At 35.6% G+C, this 23,114-nt stretch overlaps 1 protein-coding gene across 8 annotated transcripts in view; it reads left to right on the forward strand.

Moving 5' to 3' along the window:
* EXOC6 (exocyst complex component 6) overlaps nucleotides 1-23,114 on the forward strand; it is a 234,594-nt gene that overhangs the window by 110,366 nt on the left and 101,114 nt on the right. For all 8 annotated transcript variants that reach the window (XR_015241737.1, XM_086680379.1, XM_025917949.2 and 5 more), the window contains 5 exons: nucleotides 1,319-1,416; nucleotides 7,844-7,949; nucleotides 11,936-12,045; nucleotides 22,020-22,131; nucleotides 22,697-22,831. Coding sequence is in view for 7 of the 8 variants with exons in the window: in XM_086680379.1 (XP_086536505.1) it covers nucleotides 1,319-1,416; nucleotides 7,844-7,949; nucleotides 11,936-12,045; nucleotides 22,020-22,131; nucleotides 22,697-22,831 (561 nt within the window). In the remaining variant the exon portion in view is untranslated. The remainder of the gene's footprint in view (nucleotides 1-1,318; nucleotides 1,417-7,843; nucleotides 7,950-11,935; nucleotides 12,046-22,019; nucleotides 22,132-22,696; nucleotides 22,832-23,114) is intronic.

Genomic DNA, 23,114 nt, shown 5'->3' on the forward strand with positions numbered 1-23,114 from the left:
GTGGGGTAGTTTAAATGTTTTTCAAGTTTCTTCCTAATAACTGAATTGATGGTAGAACTATTAACAGAGATAGGAAATAGGAAAAACACTTGGTTTAGTTAGAAACGGAAGAGATAAGCTAACTTTAGTGTGTTTGCTTGCTGGCAGCCTCATTGGAGATGTCTAACAGGTGTTGGAGTCAAATATTTGGAGTTTCCAAATAACTAGAGATGTAGATTCAGAATAATCAGAGAAAATAGTGTTTGAAGTCAGTAGACTTCACATTATGCTAGAGACCTAGAAGAAAAACATCGAAGGATGGAGATAGAAGAAAAAGGAAAACTGGAAGAACTGTTCATAGATAAAAGGAGAACAAGGAGAGAGAGTGATGTTACAGAATTCAAAGTAGACAGGTTTCAAGAGAGAGGTAATGTAGAGTGAGAGATCATTGACTTTTATATTTAGGAGGTAATCTGTGACATTGTTGAGAGAAGTTTTAAAGGAATAGCAGTGGGAGTTAGATTGTGGTAGGTTTGGCTATATGAAGAGAGTACAAAGGGAGGCAGCTGGCAGTCACAGCAAATTGAGGAAGGCTTTTTTTGTTTTTCTTACTATTGTTTCTTATTTTTCTTGGCTTAAAGATGGGAGGTCATTTAGCATATTTATTTAGCCAAGGGAAAGGAACTAGTGGAAATTAAAGACAATGGTGAATAAATAATCCATGAAACAGTTCCTGCAAGCAGAGTAGGATCAAAAATAAAGAAGAGGGAAACCTTGAAGGGGAAAAAGGACAAATCTGTAAGGTGGGCAGAAATATTTGGTCCTGAAATGGGTAAGATTTCAATGAATTTCGAAAGGAATAAAGTTTTGGAGAGTGTATATTTGATGGAAAGGTGTATATTTCCCCTGTACAGTGAGGTCAATCTTAAATTGAAGGTGCAAAATGAAGCTAGTGTGTTTCAGACAAAATATATTCTCTTTTCTTCTTTTATCCTTTTTAGGGCCACTTCCCAAGACACCATTATATATGCAGGTCACTAATCTTGAACTTTTTCTCCAGTTTTGACTTCTACTACTTTTGAAGGTTAACCATGTAATCCAGACTGAAAAGAGAGAGGAGAAATGGAAAAATTATTCCAGCTTCATAAAAGTCTTTCTAAACTCTCTTATCTCATGCAACCTAGTAGAAAGTCAAAAGGATAACTTATTTTTATGCTGTTGGAATGACATACAATATGATGTAGTGATCACTTGCAAATAGTTCTCCAATATTTTCAACATTTCTCTAATGTATACCTTTACTTATTTCACTTGTTTATCTGCTTGTGTTGTGTTTTAGGGTTATGGTTTTCCAGTGAACCGACTTTTTGACCTTTTATTTGAGATAAGAGAGCAATACAATGAAACACTGCTTAAGAAATGGGCTGGAGTTTTCAGGTTAGTCTAAAGCCATGGAACCTTAATGTAAAGAAAAAGTTTGTTATATACTTTAGAATATAAAAATGCTTATATGATTTCGCATTTAGCAATAAAAATGCTTATAATTATTTTTTATTGTGGTAAAATATACATAACAAATTTTGCCATTTTAACCTTTTTAAAACGTACAGTTCAGTGACATTAGTATATTTATGTTGTTGCAACCATCCCCACTATCCTTTTAGAAATTTTTCATCTTCCCAGACTGAAACTGTACAAATTAAACATTAACTCCTAGTCCCTTCTTCTAGCCCCGGCAATCACCATTGTAGTTTGTCTCTATGAATTTGACTACTCTCTGTATTTTATGTAAGTGGACTTATACAGTGTTTGTTTTTTTGTGTGTGTCTGGATTATTTCACTTAGCATAATGTTTCCAAGTTTCATCCATGTTGTAGCATGTACCAGAATCTCATTTTTCAAGGCTAAATAATATTCCACTGTATGTATATCACATTTTATTTATCTATTCATCTTTGATATTTGGGTCATTTCCACCTTTTGGCTGTTGTGAGTAATGCTGCTATGAACACTGATGTATAAATACATGTTTGAGTTTCTGTTTTCAGTTCTTTGGAAAATATACCCAGAAGTGGAATTGCTGGATTATATGGCAGATATATGTTTAATAAATTGAGGAACTGCCATACTGTTTTCCATAATGGCTGAAAGACTTATAATAAAATTAAAAAAAATTTTTTTAAATGTTTATTCATTTTTGAGAGACAGAGTTTATAGGTAGGGTGAGGCAGAGAGAGAGGGAGACACAGAATCCAAAGCAAGCTCCAGGCTCTGAGCTGTCAGCACAGAGCCCAGCACAGGGCTCGAACTCATGAGCTGTGAGATCATGACCTGAGCTGAAGTCAGAGGCTTAATCAATTGAGCCACCCAGGCGCCCCTATAATAAATTTTTAATTGAACTACTTTTAGTTCTAATCTCTGTAGTTTGTTTTCCCCAATAAATGATAGATGTAAGGCTATAAGTATTCAAAGGTATTTAGTATTAGAAACAGAGATTTATAGCTTTTAAATTTTGTTTGGAAGGGCGCCTGGGTGGCTCAGTCGGTTAAGTGTCTGACTCTTGGTCTTCAGTTCAGGTCATGATCTCGCAGTCCTGAAATTGAGCCCTGAGTAGGGCTCTGCCGATGGGCTCTGTCAGGCTCCTCCTCTGTTTGCTTCTCCCCTGCTTGCACGCGCACGCGCTCTCTCTCTCTCTCCTCCCCCACCCCCCCCCCCACACACAAAATAAATAAACTTAAAAAAATAAAAAGTAAATTTGTTTGGAGAAAGTGCTGTTTTTACAAACAATGTAACTAGACTAAAAATCTTTAAAGCATCTAATTAGGAAAATTACTTTTGCTTTAATCACTTGCCTGCAGGGTATGGAAAAAGTATTTTATAATCTGTTATAATCTGTATAACTTTGTATTGCCATGAAAAGAGAAATCTGTTCCCTAATTCTAAAATCCTTTATCCCTCCATCCTCCTTCCCTCCCCCCTCCTCCCCTTTCCCCTCTCTTCCTTTCTTTTTTTTTTTCTTTCAAAAATAAAAATGTAAATCTTGAGATCTTACATCTAGGTCACCCAAATATAGAAATGATGTGGCAGTAATATTTAATGAGATTAAAACAGAAAATATGTTAAATGATTTAACATCAGCTTGACATTTGCCTCATCAGTTTTCAAAACTAAACAGAGATGACCTGAATACTGTGATAGAAATCTTTTTAATTTTTTTTTAATGTTTATTTATTTGTGTGAGAGAGAGAGCATGTGAGCAGGGGAGGGACAAAGAGAGAGGGAGACACAGAATCTGAAGCAGGCTCCAGGCTCCGAGCTGTCAGCACAGAGCCCGATGCGGGGCTCGAACCCACAAGCTGTGAGATCATGACCTGAGCCGAAGTCAGATGCTTAACTGACTGAGCCACCCAGGGGCTCCAGATAGAAATCTTTTTAAAATACCTGAGTTGTTCACAAGGTATTTTCACTTTTATTAACATCAACCAAATAAATTCTTATTTGCACTTTTTGTATTAACATTTCTTAGGGGTTATATTGTCAGGATGTTGTCTCAAGGGGACTGTTGACAGTCTAGATGAAACATATAATGCATCAACAGTTTTTGATCTTCAGTATTTTAGAAATATGGGTAGTGCTTATTGATGGGTGGCAATCTATAATGTCTACGCTTTGATGTAATGTGATATAATCTATCTTTATATATAAAATCTTTACTTATAGGGTTGATGTTAATAACTTGCCCTCTTCAGAAGAGTGTTTTAAGTTTTTATAATTGTTGATAGATTTGTATTGAGCCAGCTGTCTTATTTATCATAAGACTTCTACTAGTGAGATTGTCGCCCAAGATGGGGAAAAACCATGAAGTATTGTTTTCTGTATAATTCTCAAATGTTTTTTGACTTCTACTTTTTTTTTTTTTTTTACTTCTACTTTTAATACCCTTCTGGATCATGCCTTTTGCCTAAATTTTTAAGCAGTAATAGAGGGACACCTGGCTGGCTCAGTAGGTAGAGCATGTGACTCTTGATCTCAGGGTTTTAAGTTTAAGCCTCATGTTGAGTGTAGAGATTACTTAAAAATAAAATTTGGTGGGAAAATAGCAGAATTTAAGCTTTTCTTATTCTTGACCTATATATCTTCAAAAATAAACTTTGACTTCACAAGTAGTGAAGTGACAACAATGGCTAAGAGGTAAAAGTTATCATCAGTACTGAATAATTAAGATTTGACTATTTCCATGATAGAATTTATAATGTTATAGTTTATTTATGTGTGTGTATGGTTCCCTCCAGCTATATTGTGAACACCAGTGTTTTATTTATATTTATATGCTTGATTGCCTAGCCCCAAGTACAGTGCTTTACACAGAGTAGGAACTCAGTAAATGTTTATAGAATTCAGTTCAGTAAACAGTCACTTTGAAGACCACATTAACATTTTCAGAATGTGAAAGTACCATTCATTAAATTATCTCGCCTTTCATATTAACTGATTCCCTGGCATTTGTATAAAGTAAGTAGTTTATGGTCTTCTGGTAGTTTCTTAACCTGTAACTTGCCTTTTAAAAAGGTTTTCATTTCAGTATAGTTAGCATACGGTATTATATTAGTTTCAGGTGTGCAATATAGTGGTTCAACAATTCTGTTACTCAGTGTTCATCAAGATAACTGTATACTTTTTAAAAAATGTATTTATTAAGAGAGGGAGGGAGAGAGAGAGCGCGAGCACAAGTGGGGGAGGGGCAGAGAGAAAGAGAGACAGAATCCCAAGCAGGCTCTATGTCAACAGCGCAGAGTCTGACGAGAGGCTCAAACCTATGAACTATGAGATCATGACCTGAGCTGAGGCTAAGTACCAGACGCTTAACCAACTGTGCCATCCAGGTGCCCCCAAGATAATAATTCATTGTATTCTTAATTCCCTTTACCTGTTTCACCCATACTTCCACCCACCTCCCCTCTGGTAACCATCTATTTGTTCTCTATAGTGTAACTTGTCTTTTAAACCCTTATTTTAAAACACTATTTAGAAGGAAATAGGATTGTGGCACCTGGGTGGCTCAGTCAGTCAAGCATCCAGCTTTGGCTCAGGTCATGATCTTGAGGTTCATGAGTTCAAGCCCATGTCGGGCTCTGTGCTAACAGCTTAGAGCCTGAAGCCTGCTTCTGATTCTGCGTCTCGCTCTCCCTAGCTCATGTTCTCTCTCGTTCTCTAAAAATAAATAAAAAATAAATTTAAAAATTTAAAAAAAAAAAGGAAGTAAGTAGGATTAGTTGAAACCTCTCGCGATATTTTAGGTGAACAGTGTCTTTTTAAAATTTTTATTTTATATCTTGTTTGTTTGTTTATACTTTTAAGTTAGTTAACATACATACACTGTATGTATACATACACTGTATGTCTTGGCTTCAGGAGTAGAACCCAGTGATTTGTCACTTACATGTAACACCCAATGCTCATCCCAACATGTGCCCTCCTTAATGCCAATCACCCATTTACCTTGCCCCCATCAACCCTCAGTTTGTTTTCTGTATTTAAGAGTCTTATGGTTTGCCTCCCTCTCTGTTTTTATCTTATTTTTCCTTCCCTTCCCCTATGATCATCTGCTAAGTTTCTCATATTCCACGTGTGAGTGAAATCATCTGTCTTTCTATGACCGACTTACTTTGCTTAGCATAATACCCTCCAGTTACATCCACATTGTTGCAAATGGCAAGATTTCATTCTTTTCAGAGAGAGAAAAGGAGAGAGAGAGAGAGAACTGGGGAGGGGCAGAGAGAGAGAGGCAGAGAGAGAGAATCCCAAGTAGGCCCCTCACTGTCAGCACTGAACCCGATTCAAGACTCAGTCTCACGAATTATGAGAATGTGACCCAAGCCGAAATCAAGAGTCAGATGCTTCACTGACTAAGCCACCAGGCGCCTCTAGCCAAACAGAGTCTTATTCCTCCCCCACCCGGAACAGAGTTTTATTGTAACTATTTTGTGCACCATCAGGATTTACAAACTTGTGCCTTTATTTCCAGTCTCATCAAGGCTCCAGACCCCATTTATCAATGAGATACCAGTCATCCAGTCAAAATCATATCCTCTTGTATTCCATACTTCAGCAAATGTCTCTAATGAGGTGCCATATACATCATTTGTCCATTTGCCCTGTTTGGAAATTACAGATTCATCCAGAATATACCTTCCCTCATAATTTTCATTTAGTTTTTAAATCCTATGTATATATTTTATTTCTTAAACCTCTTCTTTTTGCCACCTCCTTTCTGTCCCCACTAGGACAGCTTTAATTCAGATCCTCATCACCTTTAATCTAGATTATTCTTCAGTCTTTCTCACTGGCCTCTGTGTTCATTATTGTCCTCCCGATTTATCCTCCACATAATGGACATACCACATTTCTCTGCCTAAAACCTGTTAATGGTACTCCAGTGCCTACAGGATAAAATCTGGATGACTCCGTTTGTCCCCCTGCCCGGCCTCATGTACACCATATCTCTTGTGTACTTTACGCTCTAGTAGTACTGTACTACCTATGGTTTTACTCACTCCCACACTCATACTTTTTTACCCCTTATGCTTTTGCTTGTTATGTTCCATCTTTCTGAAATGCTGTTCTTCCATAATCTCATTAGAAGTATTTCTTTTTTCAAAAAAAAACAAGGAATTATTTCTTTTTTCATCTTGAAGGGCCCTACAGAGCCCATGGCTTCTCTATAAAACTTTCCACGAGATCATCTCCCACCTACTCTGATAAACTTAATCATTTATTCCTTTGTGCTATTTCTGAAACTTGCACCCCTTTTATTATGTATAACGCATTATTATAAACATAATTTGTTTTCATGTCTGTATCTCCTCTGTTAGGTTGAAAACAAAGATCTTGTTTTCATCTTCATGAATTAGGGAATTTTCATCACAATTACTCCAGCTCCTGGCACACAATAAGTGCTCAATAAATATTAGTCAAGCTGAATTATTGGTTAAAAGAAAGTTGATGATTGGACAGCAGGTATATTTGGACAGTCTGGGTTATGCTATAGTAACAAAAATGCCTGCTATCTCAGCAGGTGGGTACAGACATTTTATTTCTCACCCAGAAGTCCCTACTGGGTCTAGTAGTCCTAGATCCAGGCTGTTTGCATTTGTGTTTACACATTCTTGACATGTAGTATTCCCTATTACCATGGGAAAGAGAGTCACACAGTCAGCTCATAAATGCTTTGGACCTGAAGCAACACCTGTCACTTCCACTCTCAACCCAGTGGCCAAAACTAGTGATATGTCTCTGCCTGTTTGTGTGGGGGCTGTGTGAGCACATGGGGAGCATAGGGATATTGTGTGAGTAGTAATCATATTGCCTTACTAAATATAAAAGGTCCTTTTGTAAATACAGCATTTTGAAAAGACTAAATCAAAGGCACTGTTTACATCTTCGGGGCACTTAACGATCTAGTTGAGAAGAGAGAGAGAGAAAAGACTTACAATTTGAGAATTGTCCCTATCAAGAAATACAACTGTAATACTCATCTTATGGCTTTGTTTTAGTTGTAGATAATGAGTTTGTTCAGACTGTGCATCTTAAGAATTGTTCTAGAGTAAAAAACTAAAACTGAGGTGCTGAGAGGATGTAAAACAAGTGGAAGGAAGAGATTGCATATGAATTTTGAGGGACAAGATTTATTTGGTATTGAATTTTAGAATTCTGGATGAGTAGGCAGTGTTTTCCTATTTCAACTTTTAACTGACTAACGAAAATGCTTTTGTAGTAATTGGTTTATAAAAAAAGTATTGTTCTATATCACTTCAGTGATACATTTTCAATATTATATTTTCAAGTCTCTCTTCTTTCTCAACAGGGACATTTTTGAAGAAGATAATTATAGCCCCATCCCTATTGTTAATGAAGAAGAATATAAAGTAGTCATCAGTAAATTTCCCTTTCAAGATCCAGACCTTGAAAAGGTATAAGCTAGTTTTTAATTTAGGAATTCTCTGAAACAAATTCATGAATAGCTATTGCTATATAATATTAACCTGACATTGGGAGAGTGGCTTCTTTTCAGGCTTTTGTTGTTATTGTGTTATCTGAGAAACTCAGTTATGTTCTGTTGACTGTTAAAGATTATGTTACTACTTCTATTCTACTACTACTACTACTACTACTACTACTACTACTGTTTTTGTGAAGTTAAGAAGGGATTTTCCTGGGGATACTAGGAGCAGTTGTCCCAAATGTTAGGTGAATTCCCAGGACAGGTATTAGTAACGTTATATATATTCCAAATTAGATAAAGTAAATGTCAAGTAGATTATAGGAATAAGAATATTCTAGGGAAAGAGAGGAGAATTGATCTGAAATGTTCATCATTGTGGAAAATCTTGTTTTATGTTTTCTTTTCTAGAAATACACTTCTGCAAAAAGTTTATCTTGGTTAAATAGGGTTGTATGAAGGTAGTTGCCACCTGTAGATTTTTTTCCTGAAATGGGAATATGTATTTTTAGAGTCGAGATATGTTAACAAAAGACAGGATAGAGAAAGGAAAGAGACCAGCACATAGAGTATTGTGGGAATACACATGATTGCATATGTGTGATCATCCATACACATCAGCACACACTTGAACCTATCTAGTATCTCTGGGTAGAATCTGATCTCCCAGGAAAACAGCATCATCTTTCCTGTTATTGTCACTTTTATTCTTGTTTTTTTTCTCTTTACTTTTCTTTGTTATTTTCTAACTCTTTATAATTTAGTCGTTTTCTGTGTTTTTATTTCTTCACAGTGAACAAGAGTGAATTCTCAGTGAATGTGTGAACTATGACTAAATTTTTGTTATTTTTTATGTATGTATAAACTAGACATGTTATGTATAATAGTCACTAAATATAGGACCAAGTAATTAAATGCATAGCTTTTAGATTATAGCCAAGACTGCCACTGTATATACATAATAGTTGTATTTTAATGAACACAAAAGACCAGAATATTCTGCATGTTGTGGCTTGGTTTTATTTTGTTTTAGTTACTGGTAATAAGTTTGTTCAGGGTGTAGCATCTATATAAAGAACATTGGATTTGGTCCAGGTTCACATGCCAGGTCTGCCTATAGCTTGTGGGCAGATGTCTTACCTTATTTAGGCATTTGTGCCACATCTGTCAAATGAGAATGTCGAACTAAATAATCTCTAATGTCCTTTCTAATTACACTAAGTCATTCTAAATAGGTTTATAGTTAAAAGGAAGTTTGACTTTGCTTGTAGGGTGCTTCCAAAATATGCAGTATCTCTTAGGATTAAGCTCATTACGAGTTATATTCATTGCTTCATGTGTTACTTATTGAAGAGAAGAACTAATGTTAAAATAAAAACCACTTGGAAGATTTAAATCTGCAAACTGAAAAAACTCATAAAATTATTTAGTAACATTCTCTTGGTTGTGTGTTTATATATTCAATTTTTTCCTAATTTGAGTATAATTTTCATTTAAAACTATTAGAAAAGATGTAAAACTGCCTCTCAAATAACTTGAATTGTGTTTTTAGTATATTATAGGTGAGCAAGAAGTAAGACTGAACATATATGCAAAGATCTGTCTTTTTGCAGATAACTATGCTAATTTGATAAGAACTCTTTGGCTAAAAGAAGAACTTATTTATATTCTGTCTTTAATGTCATTAAAATGGTTCTTAAAGCTGAAATGCCTTTTAAATAGTATTGGGTTCATTATTCTGTAAAGCATAATTTGGAGGTGAATTAGCACTTACATTATCATCAGGTGATTTTAAAGAATACCAACTTTTTGGTTGGTTTTTGTAGTACTCCTGATTGAGTCTCTAAATTTGGAAAGATTGAACCTACCAGTTTTGGAGAGACACTGCTGTATATGACTGTTTCACCAGCAGCCAGTTGTAAGTTTCCTTCTGCTAGAGGTACCTAAGAATACTTCGTTCATTCAGATGTTGATCATTCATCTACTAGACATTGTGCTATTTGGTAGTTTTTCAGTCTCTGTTGTCAAAGAGCTTATAGTCAAGTGAGGGATAAACATGAAATTACAATTCACAGAATTTGGCACTCCTTAAGATAGAGGAAGCAGCATGCAGAAAGGCTCTAGTTCTGTAGTATAAAATGCAAGGTTGATAAAAGTACAAGAGATGAAGATCAAGAAATGAAGATGAAGAAGTGGAAAGGACCAGACTATTCTAGAGCTTATAAACAGTGGTAGAGAGTTCAGCCTTTATCTTGAGGGCTATTGAGAAGTCACAACAAGGTTTTAACCACTAAAAACATAATCTGATTTGTGCTTTAGAAAGATGTCTTTGGCCAATGTGTGGCAAATGGATTAGATAAGAGTAAGACTAGTGGCTGGGAGGCCAGCTAGGGAATTGTTGCTGTTATCTTGGTAAGAGAGATTGGTGACCTGAGTGGGAGTTATGGCCATGGAATTTGATTTAAGATATGTTTAGGAGTGGGGACCAACAGAAGTTGGTAATTATTTGCATATGAGGGATGATGAAGATAGAGGGGTCAGGTATGATAGCCAAGTTTCTGCCTTAAAGAGTAGTAGCATTTACTAAGATAGGAAATACCAGAGGAGCAGATTTAGAAGGAAAGGATGGTAATTGCACTATTGGATCTACTGAATATGTCCCAAATGTCACAGCCTAATGGAAGTGTCCAAGTGGCAGTTAGATATATGGATTTGGACTTCAGGAGAATTAGCCTCGAGTAACAGATTTGGGAGATATTGGTGCTTGCATGGTGATTGAAGTCATGATACTAGGCAACATCATCCAAGGACAGTATGTGTAGTAAGAAGAGAAGACGTGTGGTGCAGGGCACATGGGTGGCTCAGTTGGTTAAGTGTCTGACTTTTGATTTCAGCTTAGGTCATGATCTCACAGGTCTTGAGTTAGCTCCACATTGGGCTCTGTGCTGACAGTGTGGAGCCTGCTTGAGATTCTCTTCCTCTCCCTCTCTGCTCTTCCTGTGTGCGCTCTCTCTCAAACCAAACAAAAAAAAAAAGAGAGAGAGAGAGAGAAGATGTGGGCTAGAACCCTAAGGCACAGCAATAATTAAGAGATGGCTAGACTAGGAAGAGCTACCGGGAAGGTAGACAAATAAGGAAAATCAATGTGGGGCATGGATGCCAAGGAAGGAGAGATCATTTAAGAATCAGGAGGGAACTGTGTCAGATATTTCAGATAAATCAGGTAACGTGAAAGCTGGCAAAGTCTGTTGGATTTAACATCTGTGGGGTCACTAGTCACCTTGGTGAGAATACTTTCACTGTTTAACTACGTTGCAACAAATGTGAAGATGGAAGTATAAATTAGAATTCATTAAGTGTAAATAGGAGCTTTTGGTAGAAATCTTGGAGAGAATTTACCTTTTGGAGACTGAGAATTTGCTAATAAATTTTGGCTGATAAAGCACTTTATCCAGAAGGTACCATGTAAACCATTGGCTGCACTGCTGTAAGGTATTACAGGAATTATGGAATGAAATAGATACCTTGTTGGTGTCAAGCCTTCACTGAACGTGAGTGAGAGGAGTCTTAGAATTGATGATACTGAGCCAGGAAGATGGCCCATAACTTTCATGGCCAACCTGACTCTTGTATTATGAATGCAAAGCAACAGACAGCTAGACCTCTTCTGCAAGATGTTTCTCATCAGAACATACAGTGGTATTGATATGTACTTTCTCTGCTTCTTAGAAGTCTGATAATAGGATTTAAGAAACAGGTAAATTGCCACTATTTTCTCAGAAATATTTTAGTTTTCTTTAAAATCTCAAACATAATTAGAAATGTAACAGTAGACTTTGAGATGCAGTCATTTCCTATTCAAATGTGAAAGCAATTTAATTTTTACATTTTCAGGTGATTAGAATATCTTTTTCTAAAATTTCAAAAACAATATCAACTTTGTTTTTCTTTCTACAGCAATCTTTCCCAAAGAAATTTCCCATGTCTCAGTCAGTGCCTCATATTTACATTCAAGTTAAAGAATTTATTTATGCTAGCCTTAAATTTTCAGAGTCACTACACCGGAGGTAAGTTTACTAATAAACGTGTCTTCATCATAGCTGTTTTTGTGAAATAGTAACACTTGATTTGCAGGCCTTGATTCTTTAATGGATTATCATCTCATTGGAAAAGCTTGCATATTTTAGCGACATTGGAGTTATGTTGCTATAAATTTGATGTTATATATTTTTTTATTTTTTTATTTTATTATTATTTTTTTTAATATATGAAATTTATTGTCAAATTGGTTTCCATACAACACCCAGTGCTCATCCCAAAAGGTGCCCTCCTCAATACCCATCACCCACCCTCCCCTCCCTCCCACCCCCCATCAACCCTCAGTTTGTTCTCAGTTTTTAACAGTCTCTTATGCTTTGGCTCTCTCCCACTCTAACCTCTTTTTTTTTTTTTTTTTTCCCCTTCCCCTCCTCCATGGGTTTCTGTTAAGTTTCTCAGGATCCACATAAGAGTGAAACCATATGGTATCTGTCTTTCTCTGTATGGCTTATTTCACTTAGCATAACACTCTCCAGTTCCATCCACGTTGCTACAAAAGGCCATATTTCATTTTTTCTCATTGCCACGTAGTATTCCATTGTGTATATAAACCACAATTTCTTTATCCATTTATCCGTTGATGGACATTTAGGTTCTTTCCATAATTTGGCTATTGTTGAGAGTGCTGCTATGAACATTGGGGTACAAGTGCCCCTATGCATCAGCACTCCTGTATCCCTTGGATAAATTCCTAGCAGTGCTATTGCTGGGTCATAGGGTAGGTCTATTTTTAATTTTCTGAGGAACCTCCACACTGCTTTCCAGAGTGGCTGCACCAATTTGCATTCCCACCAACAGTGCAAGAGGGTTCCCATTTCTCCACATCCTCTCCAGCATCTATAGTCTCCTGATTTGTTCATTTTGGCCACTCTGACTGGAGTGAGGTGATATCTGAGTGTGGTTTTGATTTGTATTTCCCTGATAAGGAGCGACGCTGAACATCTTTTCATGTGCCTGTTGGCCATCCGGATGTCTTCTTTAGAGAAGTGTCTATTCATGTTTTCTGCCCATTTCTTCACTGGGTTATTTGCTTTTCGGGTGTGGAGTTTGGTGAGCTCTTTATAGATTTTGGATACTAGCCCTTTGTCCGATGTGTCATTTGCAAATATCTTTTCCCATTCCGTTGGTTGCCTTTTAGTTTTGTTGGTTGTTTCCTTTGCTGTGCAGAAGCTTTTTATCTTCATAAGGTCCCAGTAATTCACTTTTGCTTTTAATTCCCTTGCCTTTGGGGATGTGTCGAGTAAGAGATTGCTACGGCTGAGGTCAGAGAGGTCTTTTCCTGCTTTCTCCTCTAAGGTTTTGATGGTTTCCTGTCTCACATTCAGGTCCTTTATCCATTTTGAGTTTATTTTTGTGAATGGTGTGAGAAAGTGGTCTAGTTTCAACCTTCTGCATGTTGCTGTCCAGTTCTGCCAGCACCATTTGTTAAAGAGACTGTCTTTTTTCCATTGGATGTTCTTTCCTGCTTTGTCAAAGATGAGTTGGCCATACGTTTGTGGGTCTAGTTCTGGGGTTTCTATTCTATTCCATTGGTCTATGTGTCTGTTTTTGTGCCAATACCATGCTGTCTTGATGATGACAGCTTTGTAGTAGAGGCTAAAGTCTGGGATTGTGATGCCTCCTGCTTTGGTCTTCTTCTTCAAAATTCCTTTGGCTATTCGGGGCCTTTTGTGGTTCCATATGAATTTTAGGATTGCTTGTTCTAGTTTCGAGAAGAATGCTGGTGCAATTTTGATTGGGATTGCATTGAATGTGTAGATAGCTTTGGGTAGTATTGACATTTTGACAATATTTATTCTTCCAATCCATGAGCAGGGAATGTCTTTCCATTTCTTTAAATCTTCTTCAATTACCTTCATAAGCTTTCTATAGTTTTCAGCATACAGATCCTTTACATCTTTGGTTAGATTTATTCCTAGGTATTTTATGCTTCTTGGTGCAATTGTGAATGGGATCAGTTTCTTTATTTGTCTTTCTGTTGCTTCATTGTTAGTGTATAAGAATGCAACTGATTTCTGTACATTGATTTTGTATCCTGCAACTTTGCTGAATTCATGTATCAGTTCTAGCAGACTTTTGGTGGAGTCTATCGGATTTTCCACGTATAATATCATGTCATCTGCAAAAAGCGAAAGCTTGACTTCATCTTTGCCAATTTTGATGCCTTTGATTTCCTTTTGTTGTCTGATTGCTGATGCTAGAACTTCCAGCACTATGTTAAACAACAGCGGTGAGAGTGGGCATCCCTGTCGTGTTCCTGATCTCAGGGAAAAAGCTCTCAGTTTTTCCCCGTTGAGGATGATGTTAGCTGTGAGCTTTTCATAAATGGCTTTTATGATCTTTAAGTATGTTCCTTCTATCCCGACTTTTTCAAGGGTTTTTATTAAGAAAGGTGCTGGATTTTGTCAAAGGCCTTTTCTGCATCGATTGACAGGATCATATGGTTCTTCTCTTTTTTTTTTTGTTAATGTGATGTGTCACGTTGATTGATTTGCGAATGTTGAACCAGCCCTGCATCCCAGGAATGAATCCCACTTGGTCATGGTGAATAATTCTTTTTATATGCCGTTGAATTCGATTTGCTAGTATCTTATTGAGAATTTTTGCATCCATATTCATCAGGGATATTGGCCTGTAGTTCTCATATTTTTTTATTTTTTATAATGTAGATCTTCAAACTCATAAAAATAGAGATAATAGGATATGAAACTCCTGAGTTCTCAGCATCTGTAGCAATAATAAACATTTTGCCATATTGTCTAACTTTTTTTGCCGAAGTACTTTAAAGCAAATTCCAGAAATAATGACACTTTACCCCTAGAAACAGTATGTTTTTCTAAAACAAAATAAAGACATTTCATTATTCAGCTTTCATACTTAAAATTAACACTATTCCATTCCCTAGTCCATATCACTATTTTCTCGATTGTCCCCAGGATGTCTTTTTACTGTTGGTATGTTTGTTTGTGAATAACAATTTGATACTGTTACTCCTTTAAAAAACTTTTTATTAAGTTGAAAAATTTTAATTCCAGTATAGTTAACATACAGTGTTATATTAGTTTCAGGTGTACCATATAGGTGATTCAACAATTCTACACGTTACTCAGTGCTCATCATGATAAGTGTACTCTTAACCCCCTTTGCCTATTTCACATATCCTCCCCACCCCCCTTCACCTCCCCTCTGGGAACTATCAGTTCTTTTTTTTCCCCTTTGCTGGTTTGTTTTTTTCTTAAATTCCGCATATGAGTGAAATCATATGGTATTTTTCCTTTTCAACTGACTTATTTCACTTAGCATTATACTCTATAGCTTCATCCATGTCGTGGCAAATGTCAAGATTTCATTCTTTTTTTTATGGCTGAATAATATTGTTTTATATATATACCACATCTTCTTTATGCATTCATCTGTCAGTGGACACGTGGGCTGCTACAGTTGGTATGTTTGAATCATGGTCCAAATAAGGCTCATACCTTGGATTTGCTGTTAAGTTTGTTTATCAATATTCCTTTTTTTTCCCTTTTTCTTTAGTTGTTTAGATCTTATGTTTTTTAGTTTTTCTATTGCTAAGGTAGCAGTAGCTAAACAATATCCCTCCTTTATGTCATTCCCTTGTCAAAAAGATGATATTCTCAATAGTTTTGTTTTTCCTTAATTAGGTTTAAAATGAGGATTCAAACAAAATCCATAGAAGTAAAGAAGGTTGTAGCAAATTGGTATCATACTCAGTAATGGAGAGCACCACAACAACTGTTGGTAGCTGTAGCCAACTTGAATTTAGACTAGAGAATGTCATTTATCTGGTGTGATGAAAGCAATACCCTACATTTATGGAGATGGGAAATGTGATATTATCCCTGTTTTGCTGATAAGGAAACTGAAGCTCAGGGAGGCTACATCACCGAGAATGACCCAGCTAGTTAGTTTGAGAGCTGGGATGAAGGAGCAGGCCTTAAGACTCCCATATCAGAGAAAGTGTCTGGCATATAAGGAATAATCAGTTAATATTAGAAGAACATTAATCTTTATGCCACACCTTGTTCCAGCTACCTAGATGGACCATGCATTATAGTCACTCACATACTTCTAATTGTGAATACACTCTGGAGGAGAGAGTGGTGATGCTGGCTTTATAGTCTCCCTTTCTGAATTCCATTCTTAATTTGTATATGGGATAGCAGGAAATACCCTTCAGTGTGAAATTCTTCTGAATTTTAAGTCATAAGAAAGGCATGAAGACAGTTCAGGTATAATATTTATTTTCCAAGTTGAAACAGAACAATGACAGCTGTTTTTATTGTTTTGTATTGTATTGTATTGTATTGTACATGTCTCTTATTGTAAGCTACCATGATTTTGGATTTAAGGAGCACATAAATAAATGGAAGAAGAAATGTGTGCCCTGCCAGGGTAAAAGAGTTTTCTGATCTTAGGTCTTACACTGCTTCTTCCTTGTGAATAAAGATGGTTTAAAAGGTTTCTTAATTTTTGTTCCTGAATAACATCTGAGTTTGAGAGGAAAGGAAGAGAAAGGAAGATAAATACCTAATGCATGGCATCTGCTGCGCTATGTGTTTCTCACAAGCCAGTGATTGTCAGAACTTAGTCCCTGGACCAGCAGCATTAGCATCACATGGGAAATTGTTAGAAATGCCACCTTAGACCTACTGAAGTAAAAACTTTGAGGGTGGGGCCCTGGGTTTTACCAAGTTGTCTGGGTAATTCTGATGCATTCTGAACTTTCAGAACCACTGCTTTAAGCTTCATAATACTCTACCACCTCTTATACAAGAATCTCTAAAGGTATATTTTAAAGACATTAGCTTTTAACCTCAGTCATAAAACTCACTAAAGATACTGTGTTCCCTATATGGCACAACACAATACACACCATATAATCTAGCATTTGAAAACTGATGGATATATATGAATATTAACTGAAGATAAATAACAAATGATTATGATGGTCGTTTTCAATTGCGGTAGTTTTCAGTTGCGGAGCTCAAATGGTCTGAGAACCACCAATAATTTATGCCTGTCTTGTTTTTTATTTAATACTTCAAATTTCTGATTTGGATAGAGGCAGTATAATGCAGTGGTTAAGAATATAAGCTTCAGACTTAGGCCTTAGTTTAATCTTGATGGCGACACTCACCAGTTGTAGTAAGATGTTGGACAAGTTTCCTCATCTGCAAAATGAGTGAAATAATTCATAGGGTGGTTGCAAGAATTAAATGAGGTAATACAGGTGTATAAAGCACTTGGTATACTGCCTGGCATATGATAGGCACATAGGTACTTCAGAGAGGATGGGATACTATAATATTAGAAGTGAGACTGGAACTTGGAGTGTTAATATTTTATTTTGTAAGCATCAGGGAATTGTTGAAGAATTCTTAAGTAAGGAATGACGTTACTAGAGTTATATTCTAGAAAGTTTACTCTGACCTTAATGTGGATAATACGTTAGAGGGGGATAAAAAAAAAATAGTCATGTTGAACTGGTGAAGGCAGTGGTTCAAGAAGAGAGATGAAGAAAGACTGAAATAGGATCAGTGGCAATGAAGAGGGAGGAACATAAGGAGCCAGATATTACCTGTGCTTGTGAATAATTAGATGAAGAAGTTAAGGGAAGTTAACAATTTGATTACCTGTAGGTGAAGCTCTCAAACAGTTTCTGGTTATAGTTAGTCATCTTTGGAAACAATGATGCATGTATTCATCTGTTCTTTCGAGGTAAACATATGCAAGTGAAAGGGAGAAACAAGAAGTATGTCTTTAAAACTCATCCTACAGGAGCGCCTGGGTGGCTCAGTCGGTTAAGTAGCTGACTTCGGCTCAGGTCATGATCTCACAGTTCGTGGGTTCAAGCCCTGGATCAGGCTCTGTGCTGACAGCTCGGGGCCTGGAGCCTGCTTCGGTTTCTGTGTCTCCCTCTCTCTCTGCCCCTTCCCTGCTCGCACTCTGTCTCTCTCTCAGAAATAAACATTAAAAAATGTATATATATATATGTATATATATATATATGTAATATATATAATATATTATAAATATTACATATGTATATATAATATAAGTATTATATATGTATATATAATATATATTAGATATAAATATCATATATTTATATCTAATATATTATGTATATGAATATTATATATGTATATCTAATATATATTACATATATAAATATAGATGTATATCTAATATATATTATGTATATAAATATAGATGTATATCTAATATATATTATGTATATAAATATAGATGTATATCTAATATATATTATGTATATAAATATTATATATATATAAGCAAAAAAAAAAGTCATCCTACAACTTGGCTCAAGTGTTCTTTTTGAGACTTATTCTTTTAAAAAAAATTTTAACGTTTATTCATTTTTGAGAGAAAGACAGAGTGCGAGCAGGGGAGGGGCAGAGAGAGAGGGAGACAGAATCTGAAACAGGCTTCAGGCTCTGAGCTGTCAGCACAGAGCCTCACGTGGGGCTCAAACTCGTGAACCGTGAGATCATGACCTGAGCCAAAGTTAGATGCCCAACTGACTGAGCCACCCAGGCGCCCCTATTTGAGAATTATTCTTGAAGTTGCAGTCTTGATTCTATAATACTGGTTCCCCTCATCTTTTACTTTAAATGTAGAGTACTTTAACATTTTTTTAAATTGGTAGTGTATACAATTTGCATGGTCCTAACTCATACTTTTTATTATCTAATCTAAATGCTGATTATTGACTGTAGAAAGTAGAGAAATTTAGAATTAACTTTTGTTTTATTTATAGAGGAGAGACATTGGCTATCTAATTGTTATTTGATTCTTTATTGCATTTAGAACACCAAAGATAAAAGTCATTAGTTGTAATATATTATGTATAATTTTCCCTAAAGCCTCCCTCATGACTGACTAGAACTAGAATTGCCACCTCAGTTCTGACTTTTTCAGTATGTGAATGCCTAGCCTTCTAGAAAGTCAATGTTGTGGACTAATGCTACAGCAGAAAAGAATGTCAATTTTTCCCTCATCTTTTTAATTTTTTTTTTTTACATTTATTTAGTTTTGCGAGAGAGAGAGAGAGAGAGAGAGAGGCAGGGAGGGGCAGAGAGAGAAGGAGACACAGAATTCAAAACAGGCTCCAGGCTCTGAGCCAGCTGTCAGTATAGAGCCCGATGTGGGGCTCGAACCCATGAACCAGGAGATCATGACCCTAGCTGAAGTCAGACGCTTAAACAACTGAGCCACCCAGGCACCCCAGCCAGACTCTATCTTTGATAAAATATTTGTTACTTTTGTTAGTTCAATATCTAGTCATTCTAATGAACTATGATCATAAGTTATTTATTCAACAAGACTTATCTTTGAACTATTAAAAATTATGCTTTATTAAATACATTAGCTATTTTCATTTTGCTCATGAGAGAATCAACAGTTCAGAGACAGATGCAGCATAGTTACTTTAAAAATATGTAAATCTGAATTTAGATTATCAGCTTTCTGACATATTTTTATTTTAAAAATTTATATCTGTGACCTGAAATTGAGCTATTCGAGTTCCTTTGTTTTTTTATTTATCATTAAAAAGTTATGGGAAAAATCACTTTCTGGATTTAAAGCTCTTTTATTATGTTTAAATAGATTTTGGAGTTAGATTTTTAGAACCAGAAGATGTTTTAGAGCTTTGTAGTACAAATGTTTGGCTTTCTTTTTATATCTGAATAAAAGTAGGACTGGAGAAAGAAATGACTTCATGAAGAGACTTCAAAGTCTCAACTATTTAGTTGCAGAGGAAACATCTGGACCTAATATGATCTTTAAGAAATTTCAGTTTGCAGAAGAGGTTAAGCTATAAAAAATTTTAGGAGATTTATTATAATTAAGATTTAATTACCATGAATTTTTTTTAAAAAGTAGTACAAAAGAGTACAGCTTATAGGCTCAAAGGACAAGGAGTTACGGAAAAAAAATGCTCAATTGGGATAAAAATGTAGTGGAGGCAGTACTGGTCATTGTCAGGTAAATCTTGTTGGTACAAATAGGACATAGGTGCTGATAGGTTTTCTTTCTCTACTTTTATGCAAGAAAAAAGTATGCATTGACTTAGCGTTCAAGGAAGTTCAGGGAATTGAAACAAAGGGCATTATCTATCCTAAGTATTGCAGGATATTTCATCTGGGAAGTATGCTTTTCAGGGTGTCTTTAAACATAATTTGAGAGTGTTAGAAAAGAAACCAGAGGAGTGGGCAACCAACTCTTTTTATCACGGTGAGTACATTGATTGTTCTAGGACACTGTTGGTAGATTAGAAAGTGTTTTCTGTTTGAGAGTTTTGATGCCAAGAAACCCTGAAGCCCCACTGGGAGTATGTCTGGGAAGTCTTGATTTTAGTTGTAAAGAATCAGAGAAATATTCTTTTTAGGTCTCCCAGAATTAGGGTTAGCAGGTATTGAAAAGAGTGCCTGCATTAAAAACATTGGAGTAGTAGTGAGAAGCACGTATATTTTGTCAAATCTTGCTCTATTTGCAGTTAAAAAATAAACTAGCAAATGTTTGTGCTTCAGGAGTAATGTTTTAATAAAATAAAAAGGATGCTAAAATTTTAGTCTATGTTTAATGCAGTGGTTATCAGCTGGGGTAGTTTTGCCCTCCAGGGTACATTTGGCACTGTCTACAGACATTTGGGGCTGTCACAACTAGGGAAAAGGGTGGTACTTGCATCTAGTGGGTAGAGGCCAGGGATGCTGCTTCAAAGCCCAGGACAGCCAAAGAATTATCTTGCCTAAAATGTTAATAGTGCTAAGACTGAGAAAACTTGGTGTAAAGACAGTTTAACTGTTTTGATAACAAAGCTATATATATCCATATATATGTGAAGAAGTCATTATTTACTTAAATTGAAGGCCTAGAAAATAAAAAGCTTGTTAGTGCTAGCCTAGGAGTTTTTAAGATGTTAAGGAATATTGTAGAGGTTTTTTTTCTTTATACCAAATTAAACTTAGTGTATGTAATTATGTTTATTTCTTTGAATCGTAAAAAAAAAATCTCAATGGAAATGGATAGCTTAATTATATTAAAGTTAAATCTAGCAATTACTTATATCTAGAAAGAGCTCACGTCAATTTGCATTTTAAACATAATTTTACCGGTAGGGGCTCCTGGGTAGCTCAGTCAGTTGAGCGTCCAACTTCAGCTCAGGTTATGATCTCACAATTTGTGAGTTCAAGCCCTGCATTGGGCTCATTGCTGTCAACACAGAGCTTGCTTCACTTTGGATCCTGTATTCTCCTTCCTTTCTGCCCTCCCCCACTCGTGCTCTTTTTCTCAAAAATAAATAAAACATTAAAAAAATAATAATTTTAGCTGTATTGTATTTGAAGTGCTTTTGAAAGTGTCCCATAGTGGAGTCATGATTTAAGAATAATTTTATTTCCTTAGACTAAGTACCCCATGGTTTTACTGTAGTGGTTACTGAATACATTTAAATTATGCCATAAATGGGGCACCTGGATCGCTCAGTTGGCTGAGCATCCGACTTCAACTCAGGTCTGATCTCATGGTTCATGAATTGAAGCCCCGCGTTGGGCTCTGTGCTGACAGTTCAGAGCCTGGAGCCTCCTTCAGATTCTTCATCTCCCTCTCTCTCTGACCCTCCCCCGCTTGTACACTGTGTGTGTATGTGTCTCTCTCTCTCAAAAATAAATAAAACATTTTAAAAAAAATTATGCCATAAATGAACATTCTATTTTATTGAAAATGTCCCTTTTGTGACAGAATTTAATTTTGGGATTTAATAAATATGAGTAACTTATTTAAAGATACGAAAGAATGAGGTGGGGGAAATTATTTTAGTAAACTGTGTTAAATTATTTAGGAAGCTAACCATACCTTTGTGAAAAGCTAAATAATAATCAATCTTTATTTTTAGCTCAACAGAAATAGATGATATGCTTAGAAAATCTACAAATCTGCTGCTGACCAGAACTTTGAGTAGCTGTTTACTGAACCTTATTAGAAAACCTCATATAGGTTTGACAGAGGTAAGTTAAAAAAAAAATACTAATAGCTAAATGTTTCGTTATATGCAAAAAGTTTTATGAACTATTGCTAAACATCATCCTGTAAAACTGGCTTTCTATTTTAAATTTATTAGTAGAAGTAGATTTGTTTTGTCAGTGTAAACTCAAACCATGTGAGGGGAAAAGGTATACATGGAGAATATAGTAGATGGTTGATGATGCTAGAACATACATGTAGATTTATGATTGCCAGACTTTACATGAAAAGTGAAAATACTCATTTTTTACTTGGTAAATGTATAAAATTTGGAAAAGTACTTTTAAGAGTTATTTTAAATCAATTGGCAGACTCTTGGTTATTTTTTTTTTAAGTGATAGCATTCATAGTATTTGCAGCAGGCTTTTGAAATCAGATAATCCCTTGTATCCTATAAAGCTATAATTGTACAGAAATGGCACAATTGCTGGAAGTAAGAATCCATTTTAAAAAACCAAATGAAAAAAATAGTAAAAATAAAAATAAAAAACCAAATGATTTTGTGTACATGTAACCTGCATCTCACCAGACATACTTTGTATTTTCCAGCTGGTGCAGATCATCATCAACACAACACACCTGGAACAAGCTTGCAGGTACCTGGAGGACTTTATAACTAACATCACAAACATTTCTCAAGAGACTGTTCATACCACAAGACTTTATGGACTTTCTACTTTTAAGGTATGTAAAACCCCGACCAAAAAGTTTTTATTTCCATCACTCTAAGCAAACTTTTAAAAATCAAAGACAATTTTTATTATGTACTTGATTCCATTATATTCCAAACATTGAAAATTAGAGATATTCACTGTCAACAAAAAGTACATAAATGTCAGTTCCCTTTTGGCATTTTAAACATCTTCACTAAAATGGAGAAAGATATATTGATTTCCCAAAGCTGTATTACATTTTGTTCATGTTTTGAAGACTTTTACAATATTGCTGAATCAGCCTAACTGGATTT

Source organism: Puma concolor, chromosome D2, assembly GCF_028749965.1.
Source record: "Puma concolor isolate L17-30 chromosome D2, mPumCon1.1.hap2, whole genome shotgun sequence".
NCBI classification, from domain to species: domain Eukaryota; kingdom Metazoa; phylum Chordata; class Mammalia; order Carnivora; family Felidae; genus Puma; species Puma concolor.